This window comes from Phoca vitulina, unplaced genomic scaffold (genome assembly GCF_004348235.1).
Source record: "Phoca vitulina isolate PV1807 unplaced genomic scaffold, GSC_HSeal_1.0 scaffold46, whole genome shotgun sequence".
Lineage (NCBI taxonomy): Eukaryota > Metazoa > Chordata > Mammalia > Carnivora > Phocidae > Phoca > Phoca vitulina.
Window position 1 is genome coordinate 10,436,399 of NW_022589749.1, and position 18,950 is coordinate 10,455,348.

At 51.4% G+C, this 18,950-nt stretch overlaps 1 protein-coding gene across 2 annotated transcripts in view; it reads right to left on the reverse strand.

Moving 5' to 3' along the window:
* RILPL1 (Rab interacting lysosomal protein like 1) overlaps positions 1-18,129 on the reverse strand; it is a 42,388-nt gene extending 24,259 nt beyond the window's left edge. For both annotated transcript variants that reach the window (XM_032431307.1, XM_032431308.1), the window contains exons 1-2: positions 17,672-18,129; positions 11,212-11,362 (exon numbers count right to left, since the gene is read on the reverse strand). In XM_032431307.1, the coding sequence (XP_032287198.1) occupies positions 11,212-11,362; positions 17,672-17,980 (460 nt within the window). In that variant the 5' untranslated portion in view covers positions 17,981-18,129. The remainder of the gene's footprint in view (positions 1-11,211; positions 11,363-17,671) is intronic.
* Positions 18,130-18,950: the final 821 nt, after the last annotated feature.

Here is an 18,950-nt window from a genome sequence, read left to right on the forward strand (position 1 = left end):
TCAATGGCCAGGAAGGAGGTTGGATTTTCGCCTAAAGGGGCAATAAGAGCCTCAGGATTTTGTAGGGCCTGCAGGAAGCAGAAGGAGGGAGACCAGGGAGACCAGGGAGGGGGAGCCAGAGAAGAAAGGTTGCCGGAGGGCAGGTGTGCACTATGCAAATGAGACAGGCCAGAGGGAAAGGAATTATAACAAAGACGCTGATGGCCAAGTGACCCGGGAGGCTCCAGAGAGTAAGAGAAAGATGAGCTGGAACGTCTAGGTTCCGGTTCCGACACAGCATGTAACTACTGGCTTTTAAAGCAGCATTAACCTCTCTGAGACTTCACGTGTTCATCTGCACGTTTTCTACCTTCCTACCTCTCCAACAAGGCTGTGCATACAAAGTGCAGGAGGAAATCACACAAGCCGATGAATGAGAATCCTTTCCTACGGGCGGGGGGCCTGGGACCAAGACCAGCACTCAGCCTCCTCCTTGACCTGCCGGGGCGTCCTCAGTGATGCGGCTGAGAGGTGCAGAGATGCCAGGCTGGGCTGGGGCGGGGAGGGGAGGCAGGGATGGAAAGAAGGGGCAGGCATCCCGACAGAATGGCTAGAACGGAAAGTGCTGAGTGCTGAGTGCGGGGGAGCAGGTGGGGCCGCGGGAGCGCGCGTGCAGTGCTGCTCGGAGCGGCTTTGGAACACGGGCGTTACCGACCACAGCTGATGCACATGCCGTACGCACCAGCAGCCGCCTCCCGGGGATACGCCCGACAGGTGGAGGGTGGCTCCCTAAACGGCTGCACAACCAGACACTAGGAGGCTAATTAAGGCTGAGACACACTGGTGAGTGAAGAAGGAAAGTGACAATCTCTACGGCACAAGACGCGTACAAAAACGTGCACGGGAGCTTTATGTGTAACAGCCCCAGACTGGAAACAACTGAAATGCCCATTAATAGCAGAAGACCGAGAGAAAGCGGGGTACCAGCGTGCAGAGGAATACAACACAGCATGAAGAACAAGCCACGAGCTCCGCTTGGAGCTCACAAAGTCGGTGACTTCTCAGGCTCTCCTCCTCCTTCAGCGCGGCGTCAGCCTAGAGGCTGCAGGCCGCCCCCCCCCCGTACCCCTGGTGGGGTGTCACAAGGCCACCTGGAGGTCCTGGGCATGGGCGCGTGCCCCTAACATCCCTCAGCCACTGCCGCAAGGGACAAGAGGACACCACTAATGTCTCCCGGAAAGGCGTTCCTCAGACACAGTGTGTGCATGTGCACGCGTGTGTACACGTATGTGTGCATGCATGCTGGGGCTGAAGTCAGGTGGCAGCGGAACCTGAAAAAGCCACGAACACATTGCTGTTTGCTCTCTGAGCACCTGTCCTGCTACAGGATCTGGGCCAGGGCGTCAAGGGCTGAGCTCATTTAATCCTTGGTGGTGGCAGGTTGTGGGGACAGATTCCGCTCCTGGAGAAATTGGGTGGGAAGAACGGTGTGGGGGATGGGGGAGTGTGGGTCCGGAGAAAAGAAACCTGGATCCGTAACCCAGCTACCTCGTTCACCTTGGGGGCGCCCTGGCTTTAACCCGAGGCTGGAGAACAAAGTGGTCAAGAGCTTGGGGTCTGAAGCCAGATTTCCTGGACTCATTCCCTGCTTTGCCGTTTATCTACCGTTGACCTTGGGCCCATTTTCTCGCTTGCAAGGTGGGATCATGGGCAGCCCCGACCTGGGGCCGGGGGGGGTGGGCTCTTGTGAGGTTAGAGGGGTTAATCTATGTGAAGGGCTCACAACAGGCCTCAGTGTTAGCTGCCATTTTATCCACAAAATGGAAATGTTAGTCCTCCTTGTTCCAAAGGTTGCTGCTCAGATAAAGTCCAAGAGTCATTACAAAAGTGCCTGGAGAAGTTAAAAGAAGGTGGTATGTTTTTAACAGACCCACAGACCTTGTTAAAAGCTGGAAGAGGGCTGAGCAAATGTAGCCACCTGGCAATTTAGGATTCCTGGATCTAGATTTAAAGGTGCATTTGAGCAAGTGCAGGAAGAAACAAGTCCAAGGTTGGTCACAGGACCAAAGAAATGGTTAAACACACAAGGACCTTCCTTCCACACCACGGATAACCAGCCAAAAGGCTGAGATACAACGGTTAAGTCAAAAAGGCAAGCGACAAAGTCACAGCAGTACTATTCATAATGGCCCAAAGGTGGAAAGAGCCCGAATGTCCATCAATGGCTGAATGGATAAACCAATTGTGGTCTATCTACACGATGGAATATTAACCACCCATACAGAAGAATGACTGACACCTGCTATAATGTGATTAACCTTGAAAACAGGAAGCTAAGTGAGAGAGGCCAGACATAAAAAGCCACACAGTGTATGATTCCATTTACAGGACATGTCCAGAATACAGACAGAAAGAGACTGGTGGCTGCCGGAGGCTGGGGGAACAGACAGGTGGGGGGACCGGGGACTGACCACTGATGGGTGCGGGGTCTCCTTCGGGGGCAGTGAAACTATATTGGAACCAAACAGAGGTGATGGTTGCCTAATGGTGTGAGTAAATTATGTACTAAATGCTGCTGAACTGTATATTTTAAAATTGTTCCTCTTATGTTATGTGAATTTCACCTCAATTTTTTAAAAAAGGCAACCCAAAGAACACATAATTTTAATTTGTAAAAAAAAAAAAAAAAAAAAGGCAAGTAAAAATCCAAAAGGAAAAAACCCTTTAATTTGAAAAACTTAAAAACATTTTTCCCTGAAATGTCTAAATGCCACAGCTTTGGCTCATTAAAAAAAAAAAAAAAAACAGGCATGGACTCCCGTATGTAGATGCATAAAAAGGGATGGTTTTACCTCTGCTAAGTGCCGTGAGAATGAGGCAGAGGGAATTCTCATGCATTTCTTGAGTTTTGTTACAATTTTTCACGATATCAATACATGCATTAGGTTATTTTTTTTAAGACCAAACAACCACCACCCACATACCCATACTGTCTGCACCCCTTGATCACTAAAGACAAAAATGTCCCAAGAAGACTGAGCCACTTGCCCCAAACCTCACTGCTCGTCAGTAGCCACGTGGGAGCTGCAATGCAGGTATCCTGACACCAGACCGATGTGCTCCTGACCCCATCAGAACCAGAAAGGTGCCTTCCATACGGGATGAGGACGAAAAGGACAGCTAACATTTACCGAGCACCTGCCGCAGGCAGTGATGGAGCTGAGTGCTTGTGGCGGGGACAATGCTGGTGCGCCGATGCCCCTGGGTCCCTATGTCCACCTGCACCCCTTTTCAATGTGCCTTTGCCACTGACCAGGCACCGGGGGCCACTAGGCCGGCGGGCTCGAAGGGCAGGAAAGTGAGTGTCACACTCCAGAGCTCACAGCCCTCCAGAGGCTCTGCCCAAGTCCCACCCTTGCTCGTGCTTCCCCCCACTTCCCTATCCTACTTCCTCGACCCCCCAACGGTCTCCTCTGGGGGTGCTCCCTTCATAAATCATGGGCACAGGGATCCTCACATCAGAGTCTCCTTCTAGAAGAATCTGATCTACACTGTACTTAGCTCCTATATCCTCGGAATGCCTTCTGCAATGGGATTCCTGTTGTCCCCACTGTAGAACCGAAGCAACCCGAGGTATACAAAGGCTGGTAGACTCATGCCAGGCCACACGGCTGGTCGGTGGTGCTATGGGACTCAAACGCAGGCAGTCGTGGCTGCAGAGCCCCCCACTCTTGCAAACCACTGCCTCACTGCTGGCCTCCCACGGCCCACGATCCTTATGTTATCGGCAAGTAGACTGGGTAGAAGAGCATTCCCCCAAACTTACGTCCGTCTGGAACCTCAGAATGTGATCTTGTGTGAAAACAGGGTCCCTGCAGGTAAGATGAGGTCATGCTGCGTGAGGGTGGGCTCTACATCCTAACACTGGTGTCCTCACAGGAGAAAGGAGAAGGCGCTTCAGAGCAGACGAGGCCAGAGACAGTGTGACCGTGGTGAGGCTGGGGGGACGCAGCCGTAAGCCAAGGAACCCCGGCTGCTCCAGCAGCTGAACAAAGCAAGGCAGGATCCTCCCCTAGAGCCTCTGCACCGAGCGCAGCCCTGAGGACACCTTGATTTTGGACTTCTGGCCTCCAGATCTGTGAGTGAGCACATTTCTGTGGCTTTAAGCCCCCCAGTTTGGGGTGCTTTGTTACATTAGCCCGAGAAAACTAATCCAGCCAGCTTATGGAGGAAGGCCCAGCGAGGGCGCGCAGCCGTTTTACGGAGCTAAAATTCCTACCAGTCACTCTTGGCTTCCATGTACGGTTCGACGGGTAGCGCAAAATCAACATCGCTGCCCTCAGGGACGTGCCTCACTGGACAGCTGCGAGGCTGACGCTGTATGTACTTTTCTCTCAACGATCCTGGGAGTCCGGAGTTGCCGCTCCCATGTCACGGGTGAGGAACCTGAGGGTGGGAACGGTCGGTCCCCCTTCCCCAGGTGACCCAGTTGGGAAGGATGGGGCTGGGACTAGAACTCAGGTGTGCCTCACTCCACTGCACGTTCTCCTTACAGAGCGCTGCTCCAGCCAGCAGTCCCTGAGAACACACTGCCTTGTATTTTTCGGGACACTGCAGTTCTAGGCTGCCCTTCAGAAAGTGGTTATGGGGTCAGTCTTCCTCCTGACTTCCGGTGACAAAGCTGTTTGTCCGGAGCCCGAGAACTGTTTCCAGATCCTACGCCTGCGTGTCCCCGGTCCAATGGCTTCGATCCCTGGAATTCATCTCCGTGGGCGCTAACCAGTAGCGTTTCTCGTTGCCCTCCAGCAGACAAGACGGATTTCCAAAAACAAGGGACAGAGACGTGCTTTTCAATCTGGAGACTTCCAGGGAGCAGGAGACAGCAGAGTGTTGAGGTGGCTCTGAGTGCAGTGCCCCCGTGCCCCATATTGGTCTGTTAATCACTGCTGCACGTAGGGTCGGCTCCCCTAAATAGGCTTTCCCATCCCACTCACGCCACATCTCACAACGGCGCCCCTAAATCTGCAGTCAGCCCCTAGGCCTTGCCACACTGCTCACGGTGCTGCCTGGCACCCAGTCCAACTTCGCAGGCTCCACCTCCCCGAAGGGACCCCTGTGCCCAACGTCTGTTCCTCTCGCAGGTGGAAGAAATGCTTTGTCTTTGCTGTGTTCCCATGGTTTCCCGTGCAAAATAAAAATAACCGTGAAAGGCATGCCTGGCATCTGCCCGGTCTCTCCACTCGGGGCGGGGGAGGGGGTTGGTGCTGCCTGGAAAGCCCAGGCCTCCCCAAGCTAACCCTTTGGGAGCCGGACCCACGCTAGATGCCAGTTAAGTGTGTCAGATGGTGCCCATGTGGGCTGTTTCACGGTAAGCCAGCGGGGATGTGGAGAGCCGAGGCAAAGCTCTCCCACACGGGGTGAGCTGCACGCACACAGATGCCTTGATGTGCAGAGGAGCGGCCCTGGGCATTTGGGGCCACGGCCTGCGGCCTCCGAGGCCCCTGTGGTGGCACCGGGGCCGGCAAGGGAGTTCCCCGGTCCCCCTCAGAGGCCTCACGGTGCCCTGCAGAAGCCCCACGCGCAGAAAGATGGCTGTGGCTTCTTCAAGAAATTCAACGTAGTTCCCCTACGACCCGGCAATTCAACTCCCAGGTCTACACCCCAAAGCACCGAAAACACACGTCTGCACAAAAACTTGGAATGTTCATAGCAGCACTATTCACAATGGCCAAACGCTGGAAACAACCCAAGTGTCCATCGACAGATGAATGGATAAACAAAAAACGGGGGCCCGTCCGCATCATGGGATGTCGTTTGGCCACAAAAATGAATGATGCACTGACACCTGCTACAATGTGGATGAGCCTTGAGGACGCCTGCTCGGTGAAAGACGAGACACAGAAGGCCACGTTAGCTGATTCCACGTACACGAAATGTCCAGAGCAGGCAAATCTCCAGAGGCAGAGAGTAAGTCAGAGGTTGCTTGTGGCTGGGGGTGGGATGAAGTGGGAGGGGTTGGCAGTGGTAGTTAAAAGGGTACAGTGTCTCTCTCTTTTTTTTTTGGTTGAAGATTTTATTTATTTGTCAGAGAGAGAGCACAAGCAGGGGGAGTGGCAGGCAGAGGGAGAAGCAGACTCCCCGCTGAGTAGGGAGCCCGATGCAGGACTCGATCCCAGGACCCTGGGATCATGACCCGAGCAGAAGGCAGACGCTCAACGACTGAGCCACCCAGGTGCCCCATGGTGTCTCTTTTTAAGGTGACAAAAACATTCTAAAATTGTGGTGATGGCTGCACAACTCTGAATCTACTAAAAGCCACCGAAAGGTAGACTCTAAGTGGGCGAATCGACATCTCCATGAAGCTGTTATGAAACAAATAGCAAATGTTTCTCTAGTGCTTACTAGATAAGCACTTGACATGTATTAACTCATTTAATCCTCATAATAATATTCACATTTTACAAATGAGGAAATCAATCTACGTAAAGGTCATTAATCTGGCCACAGGTGGAATCCAGTGGAGCTCAGATTCGGACTCAGGCAATCTGGCCTCTGAGTTCATGGTCTTAACTCCTATGCTCTCCTGGCTTCATATTCTTTTTAAAAAATTAATTAATTAATTAATTAATTAGTTTACTTAGAGAGAGTGCACGCATAAGTGGGGGGGAGGGGCAGAGGGAGAGGTAGAGAGAGAACACTGAGCTGACTCCCATGCCCGGCACAGAGCCCAATGCGGCTTGATCTCAGGACCTTGAGATCATGACCTGAGCTGAAATCAAGAGTTGGACGCTTAACTCACTGAGCCACTGAGCCGTGCCTTACTGCTCCTAAAAGAAAGAAACAGATCTATACAGGTAGGGAAATTCTGCAAGATACAGTAAGTGAAAAAAATCAAGGTGCGCTATATCCAACGTGGCATCCGGACTGGATCCTGGAACAGAAAAAGGACATTCACCTAAAATCTGGTGAAATCCAGATAAATTCTGTGGGTTGGTTAATAGTATCATACCAATGTGGCTTCCTTAGTTTGTGACCCATGACGGTGGTAACATGTCCCTATTAGGGGATACTGCGAGGGGCACTGTGGGAACCTTCTGTACTATCTCTGTAACTTTTTTGTAAATCTAAAATTATTCTAAAATAAAAATGTATCTTAAAACAGTAAAACAAAAACAAAACACCCAACAACCAAGGTGCCTAACTGTCTAGAATATGTTACCATTTGTGAGGAGGCGGAAAAGGATATTCTCCTCCTTCATTTGTGTAACTATGTACATTTGAAGTGCACAGAAAATCTGCAGAGAGAGTAAGGGGTTTCCTGTTTTAGGCAGACTGCTTGGGAACAGGAATCAGGAGAGGAAGGGAGACCAAGTTTTTCACCATTAACACTTTTGCGTTGTCTGATTAAAAAAAAAAATAATATGCATGCATTTTTTTTTTTTAACTTTGGAAAATGATTTTTCTTTTTTTCTAGAAAGTAAAACATTGGAAAAACTGCCATCTGTGTCCTCAAGTCTTGAGGCTGGACACTGGGGCTTTAGTTGTAGAACTCCTCAGGCTCAGGTCTCCTTTGACAGGAAATGTTAACCAAGACGCCCAAGCAATTTTCTGCTATTCAGCTTTCCAGCTGTATGCCATTTTTTAGCGAAGAAACTCAAATTTTACCTCCACCTCTGTCTAGTTCTGGGGCCCCCTGGGCAGGTGTTCCATATGTGCAACCATCTTCATCTGCTTATGTCCACCTGCTGGAGAAGGATCATCCCTCCAAATGGTCTGTCTGCCTTGCATCTCCCTGGGCTCACTGGGCCAGGAGCTGCGGGGCTGGGGCTGGCCTCTCCTCCCCTCACACATGGACGTGGACATGGCTCTACTAATCTACTGATCATATTCTCAATATTTACTGTTTTTTTTTTTTCCTGCTTTATCTATCAATCACTAAGAGAAACATGTTAAAATCTACCACTATGATTGTGGATATGTTTTTATTTCTGCCCACTTTTTAAATTAGTATATGTAAAGTGTAAAATTTGGTGGGTTTTAATATGTTCACAAAGTTGTGCAACCATCACCGCTATGTTTTCATCACCCCCAAAAGAAACCTCATACCCATTAGCCATCACTCCTCCTTCCTCACCTCCTTCCAGCCCCTGGCCCCCCACTAATCTACTTTCTGTCTATAGATTTGCCTACTCTGGACATATTTCTGTTCACTTTTGCTTTATAAACTTTGAGGACAAGTTATTAGGTGTGCAGAAATTGCAAATCCATTTTCCTGATAAATTGAACTTTTTTCATTACAGGGTGATCTTGGCCTTAAAGTCTATTTTCTTTTGTAAAGTCTTACATTCATATAACCACACCAGCTTTCTTTTGGTTAGTGTTTGCACGGTCTATCTTTTCTCAGCTTTTTACTTTCAACCTTTACGAGAGGTCTCTTAGAAACAACATGTAGTTGAATTTTTAAACTCTTTATTGACAGTCTTTATCTAGAACTTTTAGTCCATTTACATCTAATATAACCTCCAGTATAACTGGTTTAAATCTCCCATCCTATAATCTACTCCTTTTCTGTTTTGTTATACTTGTTTTTTGCCTCCATTCAAGGGACTGAGTGTGTACCATTATGCCATCAAGGTACTGTAATGTAATAATATATATATTTATATATAATAACATAATTATATATAATATATATGAATTGAAAATATGTAATATATATAGTTTGGTCTTTGACCTCCATTCTTGGCACAGAGTTCCTAAAACTCTTGTAATTTCCTAATAGAGGTGAGAGGAGTGTCTTTTGTTGTCATTACAAGCCCCTTTCCATCATACCTGAGTTTATGATAATGAGGTGACTCTTGGTGGTCCCCCTAGAGAGCTTCAGGATGGGGTCCGGTTGCCAGAAAACCAACCATGTGATTAGTGATTAGAGGGTTAGAACTTTCAGCCCTAACCCCTCACCTCTGGGGGAGGGAAGAAGGAGCTGGAGGTTGAGCTAATCACCAATGGCCAATGATTTAATCATTCATGCCTACATAACGGAACCTCCATTAGTCTCTGGGGTTCAGAGAGCTTCCAGTTGATGAATAAATATATCCATGTGCACGAAGGGTGGTGGTGCACCCCAACTCCACTGGGACAGAAATCTCTGAGCTTGGAACCCTTCCAGAGACCTCACCCAATGTACCTTTCTTCATCTGGCCGTTCATCTGTATTCTTTATAATATCCTCTGTATCCTTTGTAAGCCAGTAATCATGTTTCTCTGAGTCTTATGAGCCATTCCAGAAAGTATTCAGCTTGTTGCGGGGTGGGGGTATGTGTGGGAATCTCTGACTTTGTAGCCAAGTTAGACAGAAGTGAGTATCCTGAGGACCCATTACCTGCCAACTGACACCTGAAGTCAGGGCAGTCTCGTTGGACTGATCCCTTAACCTGTGGAGCCTGATGCTAACTCCAGGGTAGACAGTGTCATAATTGGATTAAATTATTGGTGCCTGGAGAGTTGGAAAACTGGTTGATGGGGGGGGGGAAAAAAAAAACTGCACACCGTTGCTATCAGTGTGTTGTAATCAGAAAAATAGTTTTCCTTTAGCCAAGCTCTTCTGCCATCGTGGAAGGGAGATTCAGGCCCTAGCATGTGCCTCTCAGCCTCCAACCTGGCAGTCCAAGCGCCAGGCCGAGAGCAGGTACGTCAGTGATAAATGAGTTTACAAAGCGTCAATGAATGAGCGGTGTTCTGTCCGGAATCATTAGCGCTTGGGCACTAGAATATCACGGTGGCCCATTTGGTGGCCCCAGATCAAGGGGTCCCAGAGAGAAACGAGCCTTTCTTCAGAGGGCTGATTTCAGCCGACCTGAGCTCCAGTCCTGACTTCGCCACTAGCTTGCTGTGTGACCCTGGGCACCTCACTGCGCCTCCCTCAGCCTCATTTTTTCTCATCTGTTCGATAGGGAGGCTGGACTAGGTAACCAAAAGCTCAGTAATAATAGCTAACACTTGCTGTGTGTACGTACCAGGTACTATTCTAAGCGATCTGCAGATATTAATTCATTGAATCCTCACCACAAACTTATGAGTGACCTACGCTTACTTCTCTCACTTTTACTCGGGGAGCAACTTAGGCACACAAAGGTCAAGTGACTTGATCAAGGTCACTTAGGAGGTAAGTATTGGGTTAGGATTCACACCTGGGCAGTCTGGCTCTGGAGCCAATGCTTACAACCACTAAGACTTCTGCAGCCATTGCCCAGATCACATGCCAACAAAGGAAACCCAAGGAAAACAGAATTCCAGCACTTGGATCAATATTTCCTCTTTTCTCAGGCCCTACAGTCCTTATTAGGGTGCTACTTTAGTCTCACAGAAGTGTAACTATGGTTCTGAACTTCAGCCTCCATGCAAGCCCATCTCTCACCCCATCCAGGAGGAGGGGGCTTGTGTGGAGACCCAGGGAGTTTCTTGAAACAGAAGAGAGAGGTCTGAGATTCCCGGGGCAAGAGGCAGCCTCTGATTGGGAAGGAGGCTGTGGGGGACAACAGAGCTGATGCAGCCCATAGGGCCCACACCAAATCCCATGTCTGTTTTTGCTTTCCCAAAACCAGCAGAGGGCCTGGAGTGAACGTTCTAGATAACTGTTTGCAGGATGAATGACAGTTCAGGGGCTCCAGGGCCATTCCGATCTGGTTTCCTATTCTGGGTTGCTCATTGTTCAATGCGTGCCTCTGGCAGGAGTCCAATCTCTTCCCAGCACACTTAGAATAAAATCCAAACCCTGCTCTCTAAGGGGTATGTGATCTGACCCCTCTGACCTCATCTTTAACCACCTTTGGCCTCGATCATCTTGTCCCGTTATACTGGCCTTCCCTGGCTTTCTATAAAACTCATGCCCCAGGGCCTTTGAACTTGCTTCTCTCCCAAGATACGTGGCTCACTCCATCACTTCATTAGGGCTCAAATGTCACCTTGTCAGAGAGGCCTTCCTTGATCACTATATCTAAAGAAGCCCCGCCCCCCCACACCTCCATCATACCCCCCAGTTTGGGTTCTTCCAGAGCACTGGTCGCCGTCCGGAACCATGCCATCTATCTGATTACACATCCATCATCCTGCTCCTCCGCGCTAGAACCTAAGCTTCACGAGGGCTTTGTCCTGTCCACTGCGTGTCCCCCGTGCCTATGATCACCGGGGGAGCAGCCTTCTCCCGACCTCCCAGGCCAGCCCCTCCCCTTACCTTCGTGCTTCTGGAACTCCTCCTCAGAGAAGCTGGTATCTTTGTGCGAGAGGTTGGTCATGAGCTGCTTGTTCTCCTCCTGCAGCTGGGCGATCTGAGAAAGGAGGTCCTGCGCCTCCCCCCGCCACACGTCCTCCACCAGCTCCAACTCCTGCGAAGGCGACGGGCCGGCGTGGGGTCACAGCTGCCCAGGCAGCAGCCTCATATCCACCCCCCCACCCTTGGGAGCAGCTCGGGCCTGCCAGGGCTCCCCCTGAGGGCGGGCGCACCGAGAACAGGGCCACCACTAGGCCACACGGCAACTCCGCAAGAAACAGAAGGTGCCCTTATTCCGGGCAAGGCCTGCATTTGTGCTTTAGGACTTGGCCAGGTTTAGAACGGCCTCAAGAGCCGCAACTGTACCTCGTGACTATCTAGACGGAGAGAGCACGCGGATGAGCAGCCCTGCACCATGGGGACCCTGACATTCCCAACCTCTCTGGGGAGGTCACGGCTCTGAGCTGTGGACAGACCTTGAGTCAGGACCCACCTGTCTCCAAGGGACAAAGGGGCAGCAAAGACCCCGGGGATGCCACCTGGCCCCGCGCTCCTTGTATGTCTGATACTGGCATCTCTTCAAGGGATCTTGGGCAACCAATTCACTTTACAACTCTGAGCCTCAGTTTCCCTTAGCCGGGGAGCCAAATATAAAGATTCAAGGGGCTGATGTGTGGATAACTAAGATTAGTCTATTAAAATCATTTTGTGGATGGCTGTAATCAAAGAAACAGAAGGACTGACAAGGATATGAAAAAACTGGAAGCCTCAGGCCCTGCTGGTACAGCCACCGTGGGAAACAGCCTGGCAGCCCCTTAATAAGTTAAACAATTACCACGTGACCAGCAATTCCAATCCAAGGATCTGCCCAAGAGAAATGAAAATACAATGTCCACACAAAAATCTGTATGTGAGTGTTCACAGCGGCATCATCCACAAGAGCCAACACGTAGAAACCACCCAGATGTCCATCAACTGATGAACAACGTGGATCAACCTTGAAAACATGATGCTAAGTGAAAGTAGGCCGCATAGTGTATGACTCCACTGATGGGAAATATCCAGAACAGGGAAACCCATAGACACAGAAAGCAGATGGGCGCTTGTCTAGGGCTGGAGGGTTGGTGGGGGAATGAGGAGTGACTGCTCATTGGGTATGGGTTTTCTTTCCCAAGCAATGAAAATGTCTAAAATTGATTCTGGGGGCTCCTGGGTTACTCCGTCGGTGAAGCTTTTGCTGTCAGTTCAGGTCCTGATCCCAAGGTCCTGGGATCGAGCCCCGCGTCGGGCTCCCTGCTCCGCGGGAAGCCTGCTTCTCCCTCTCCCCCTGCTCGTGCTCTCTCTTTCTCACTCTCTCTCAAGTAAATAAATAAAATCTTTAAAAAAAATAAATAAAAACGATTCTGGTGGAAGTTACACAACTCTGTTGAATAGATCAAAAACCACTGAATTAGACACTTTAAATGGGTGAACTATATGGTATGCGAATCATATTCAATAAAGCTGTAACCAAAAAAAAGATCTTTTGTAAAACCAGAAACTAAACACAGCACAATCGCTGTTGCGGGGACACAATGCTGGTTTAAAAAGCAAAGATACTGGGGCCTGTTGACCCAAGTTTGAATCCTGTCTCCGCCACATAGTAGCTGATCCCGGAAAAGTTACTCGACCTTTGGGTGCCTTGGAAATGTGGAAAATAGTGTGATATCTACCTCTGAGGGCTGTCATGAGGCTGATGTCAATGTCTGGAAGAGTGCCCAGCACCCAGAAAGTGCTGAAGATGTGTTTGCTGGTTTCTGTTCCTCCTACAGCCTGTCACCAGCTGGCCCAAGTGGCCGGATAAACACGGCCTCCGTTCATCTTTTAAATACATCCCTAAATCCCCATCTCCTTTGTCAGGAAGCCTGCCGCAGCAGGGAAATGAGAAGTAATAACTAAGTATTCGCCCAGCTGGTTCAAGGTCACCAGGCGAGGTGAAGGACAGGGCCAGACGGCAGACTGAGGGAGCAGGCATGGGCTGGAAGCAGAGGCAGGCTCTCCCACGCTCTCTCTGCTCCCACCTGGCGCAGGCTGAGCACAGAGGCCCCCGGGGGCAATGGTCAAGTGTACCTGACTGAGGCCCCCGGGGGGAATGGTCAAGTGTACCTGACTGCGCATCCCGCTCCCTGGGATGGGGAGAGTCTCCTGGGTTATCCTGGTGGGCCCAATGTAATCACAAGGGTCCTCCTCGGTGAAAGAGGGAGGGAGGGGGGTCAGAGTGGGAGACGATGTGGTGACAGAAGCAGAGGTCAGAGTTAGAGATCCGAAGTTGTCTGCCAGCTGTGAGGATGGAGGAAGGGGCCAAAACGCGAGGCGTGCAGGTGGCCTCCGGAAGCTGGAAAAGGCAAGGAAGTGGATTCTCCCCTCGAGCTGCCAGAAGGAATGAATTTCCTGACATCTTGATTTTAACCCACTGAAACCCATGTGTGATTTTTGACCTCCAGAATTTTATGCAGTATTATCCATATTGATATGACCCATAAATATCCAACTCTGTATTATCATAATAAATTCGTGTTACTTCCAGCCAGTAAGTCGTGGTAACTTGTCAGGGCAGCAATAGGAGATGAATACAGACTTTAACCATCAGCGTTTTTTTTTCTCCCTTTCCTAAAGGGAGTGGGAGGGGGTATGGTTTTTGCCTCTGAGCTGACCACGGCGAATTTAATCTAGCCTCCATACCAGCTAAAAGGCTTTTCCAGGAAGTCACCCCTGATTGATTACTTCCTTTGCCATCTTGAAATTCCATATGCTGGCCTACGAGGCCCAGTATAATCAGACCCCTGCATCTCCCTGATCTCACTTCCCACCTCTATTCCTTACTCGCTCTGTTCTAGCCACATGGGCCTTCTTTGTGTTCCTTTTTTTTTTTTTTCCGACAGACAGATAGAGAGAGCGAGCAAGTGAGCACAAGCAGGGGGAGCAGCAGAGGGAGAGGGAGATGCAGACTCTCCACTGAGCAGGGAGCCCAACTCGGGGCTGGATCCCAGGACCCTGGGATCATGACCTGAGCCGAAGGCAGAACGCTTAATGACTGAGCCACCCAGGTGCCCCCTCCATTGTGTTCCTTGAACACACCCATTCCTACCTCAGGGCCTTTGCACTTGCAGTGGCATCTGCCTTGAATGCCCCACCCCACCTCACCCACACTTGATTCAGATCTCAGCTCAGATGTCACCTCCTCTGGGAAGCCTTCCTGACTGCTCCATCTATTAGATCCCCATCCTGGCCAGTCTCTTTCATATCGCCCTGTTTTATTTTCTTCATGTCACTTATCATAAGCTGAAAATTTAAAAACTTTAAAAAAATATCTCCTCACACTAGAACTGCACCATCCAACAGAGTAGCCACAAGCCACATGGGGCTGCTGAGCACTTGAAACGTGGCTGGGCTGAACTGGCGCGTGCAATAAGGGTTAAACATGCACCAGATTTCAAAGACATAGGGAAAAAAAATGCAAAATATTTCTTTTTTAAAAAATTTTTGGGGTAACTATGTGAGGTGATGGATGGTAACTAAATTTACTGTGGTGATCACTTCACAATATACACAAATATCAAATCATGATACTGTACACCTAAAACTAATACAATGTCACATATCAATCAGATCTCAATAAAAAATATTTTTTTTTACGTTGATTACATATAGAAATAGTATTTTGCATAGGTGGGGTTTGATAGGATATGTTATTAAAATTAACCTCGTCTGTGTCTTTTTATTAATAGAGGACAAGCCACATAATTTTTCTACGGGACAGCACTGCACTAGAAAGTCAGGCCCATGAGGGCAAAAACCTCATCTGTTGTGGTCACCGCTGTCTCCCCAGTGCCCAGAACAGTAGGTGCTCAATAAACACATGTGTTGAATGAGTAAATGAACAATATACACTGTTAACATTATAGACAATTGTATCTGCATAGCCATCACTTTCTAATCCTATTTGTATTTTTCCTGTCTTCCCAGTTACCCACCCACTGCCTGAGATGAGGATCCAGCTTCCCCTGTCTCTGCACTGCCCATGTCACCAGGAGGGCACCTTGCATGCCGTGGCCCATTCACAGGGTTGCAGACTGAGTAAGCAGATCGAACATGTTAAGACTGTGGCCTGAGTCTGTGTGATGAGCAGAACTGACTGAGTTTGGGGGTGTCCTTGGGGGAAGGGGTGGTGGAAGACCGGGTGCATGCTTTACTGGAGCCACGTGTGCTGAGAGAGAAAGAGTGGGGGGGGAGGGCAGGCAAAGGAAGGAAGGAGGAATGAACAGACAAACCGATAAGACCAAGGACATGCTCAGAAGATTTTTGTGGAAATAACACCGTGAAGAGCCTTTGAGATTACAAGAAAAAAAAAAAAATCAGATGAGTCTCTACTGATCCTAAGAATACAGAGAAAAGGGGACCAGGGCTGGGTTGGGAAAAGGGTTTTGTCCTCTGATTTATGAGAAATCATCCTCAGTGTTTACAACAAGCCCCGGCCCTGAACACGCTGGGGTTTACTTCCTGGCTGATAGCGTTCCAGAAGTGACAAGTGCAGCTGGTTGGGAATTCCATCTGACTCCAGGCCTAGTGGCCTCCGATGGCTCCCAAGGGTGTCTCCCAGCCCAGTTGCTGCAGAACTCAAACGCCAAGGGTGGGGACACAGGTGCCAGGACTTCTGAGTGACCTGGGCTAAGCTCCTAGGCCCCGGTTAATAAGAGGCAGCCACATGACAGGATTTCAAAGATCCCTTCCCCCAACTCTCTAAGAGAGATGGGGGGGGGGTGAGGGTGTGGGGTAGGAGGAGAGGTGCCGGAGACGGGGGGTAGGGTCTCTATGAACACCTCACTGAAAGCCTCTCCAGGACTAAGGACAACAGTTAACACTTGTAAGGCCCTCATAATGGGCCAGACTCTGTCCCAAACACTTTATGTAAGTTAACCAACCCTTTCCACCACAACCCCATGAGCTGTGTGCTATTATCATCCCCATTTTACAGCTGAGGAAACAAGCACAGAGAAGCGAGGTGACTTGCCTAAGATCACACCATGGCAGGGTTTGAAACCAGGCCGTCTAGCTCCAAAGTCCCTGCTCTGGGGAACTCGACATTAATTACAGGGCCGGGGCATTTTCAAGCTCTCAGTGTGATCTTGGAAATGTTGCCTAACACTTGGGAGCTTGAGTTTCCTTCTTTACCTCAGGGCATAAGGACCTGTGAGGACAAACACCGTCAAACCTCACAAACACTAGTGCTCTTAACCACTCACAGTTCTGCCCCCAGATTAAGACACAGCCACCCATAGGGCTATTTTCCTTGAAACACAATAGGTTATGCCTTGCCAGGGAGGTTCAGAGAGGCCAAGTGTATTTCCTGAGGCCACACAGCAAGCCGGAGCCCACTCAGGCACCCTGATTCCTCCAAGGAAAGGCGTTTCCTCCTATTCTCTATCCAAAGGGTCTGACAGAATCTTCCTTGGGCTGAGGTTGGGGCAGGAAACCACACATCTCCCACTTCCTTTTCCCCAGGCACCTTGTCTAGACTCCCAGCCCAGGAGGGACGCCCTGATTCATGTTCTTGGAGGGATTCTTGTTCATAGGGCAGAGGCTTAGCTTTAAAGCTGCCCCAAACCATGTCCATCCCCCAAATCAGGGAAGAAGCACTAGAGTTACCTCTATTGGGGCTGGGATTCTCTCAGCACTAACGTGGGACAAATCCCCCCCCCCCCCAATTTTCTTCATCTGTACAATGAAGATAGTTCCTGCCTCACAGAGTTCTGTGAAGATTAAAGATAAAACCAAGGAGGGAAAAGCACTTCAGGTTATTAAACTAGAAGAAACCCTGGGAAACAATTTGCAAATAGAATTCCAGAGATTGGGGGGTCAATGAGCTCCGTGGCTGGAGGTCATATCCCCTTTGCTCTGGGGGGTTTTGGGGTGAGAAGAAGAGAGGGGCTTGATGTCAGATCTTCTTGGGTAACACTGAAGGGCAGAGGGCTTATTTCATTTCTGGAATATAATATTATCTAAGCACTTTAGATATATCCCACTTAATTCTTATAAGGTGGGTCTTACTACTATCACTATGTGACATGCGAGGAAATAAAGCACAGAGAGGTTGAGTAACTTAACCAAGGTCACACCGCTATTACATGGTAAAGGTAGGACTGGAACTCAGGTCTGACTCCAAAGAACTGCCCTTAATCTCTGAAGCGGTATATGCCACATAGCGCTGTCTGGACAAAAGAGGGCCAGGGGCCTCCCTCCCTTCGTCTTTCATCCAGTCGGGTCCCTTCTCATCTAGTCCCTGCATACACACAGCGTGCACCTACAGCTGCCCGACGCTGAAGGGCCCTTAGGTCCCAGCGGCCCCATTCCCCGGATGGGCAGACTGAGGCCGCTCGCTGCCCACCTTCTGGTGCTTGCGCTCCTTCTCGATGCGGTCCATCCTTTCCAGACGCAGGCGGTCCAGCTCCAGGCGCAGCTCGTCCAGCTCAGGCGCGACGTGGTGGCGGCTGACCAGCACCTCCAGGATCTCCAGGACACGCACGACCTTGGGCATGAGGCGCGCGATGGCCTCGCAGCCGTGCTGGTCGATGACCCGCTCGAACTCCTGGCCCACGAGCGACGCGATGTCGTACACGTCCATGACGGTCAGCTCCGCCACGTTCTTCTCCAGCGCCGACTCGGCCGCCAGCGACGACCCCCGGTCCTCCTCCATGGCGCCCCGCCCGGCCTCTCCCCCACCCCGCAAACTAGTGCAACTCCCAAACTTGCCGCTGTCGAGGGCAGCGCCGGGCCGGGCCCACCTCGCGCCGCCGCCGGCGGTCCGCGCTCAGCTGGCCCTCGGGCGAGGGCGCACCGGGCGGCCGGCCGGCGTCCGCATGGGCGGGGGCGGCGGACCGCGAGCCGGAGGGCGGCGCGCGGGGGGCGAGTCTCGGCGCGCGGCTCGGCCCGGAGCCTGCTCCCGGGCGGGAGGAGGAGGAGGAGGAGGAGGAGGAGGCGGCGGCGGCGGCGGCGGCGAGGAAGGCGCGCGTGCGCAGGCCCGCGGCGCCTCCCAAGTTGGGAATCCGACTTGGGCGCAATGGAGGCGCGGGGTCTAGCTGGAGAGGGGGCCCTGTCGCCCTCGGAAACAGTTCTCGCCCGAGGGTCGCCCCCGCGCCCGGGGCCGGGGAAGGAAGGGCGGCCGCGGCCCCTCCAGGAAACTTTGGTGGCGGCGGCGAGACCGGCTGACCGGCTCCCCCCGCGTGGATGCCGCGCGCCCCGCCCCGATCCCGGCCTGGCGAGGGGCGCGCCCGGCTTCCGCCGCCCGAGGGCGCCCGGGTCCCCGCGGGCCCCGCACCGCGACCCGCAGACTAGGCGGCACCCCCCGCCTCCCACCGCCGCCGGACCTTCGTCCTCGCCGCCCCCCGGTGCGTCCGGTCGCGCCGCCCCCTCCTCCGGCCCGGTCCTGGCTCCTCCTCTCCCACTCCCGCCGGGGAGGGGTCGAGGCTAGCCCGGAGGAGAGGGGGCGGAGGCGGTGGGGGGTGGGGGGACGCTGGTCTCTGGACGCTTCGCCGAGCCGAGGGGCAGCCTCTGCGTTGGAGAGGAATGGAGGGGTCGCGAGGTGGGCTCGGGGATGGGGCCCATGCTGGGGAGAGAGCGAGGACCAGCCCCCCGTACCCCCACCCCCACCCCCCAGCCCGCAGACC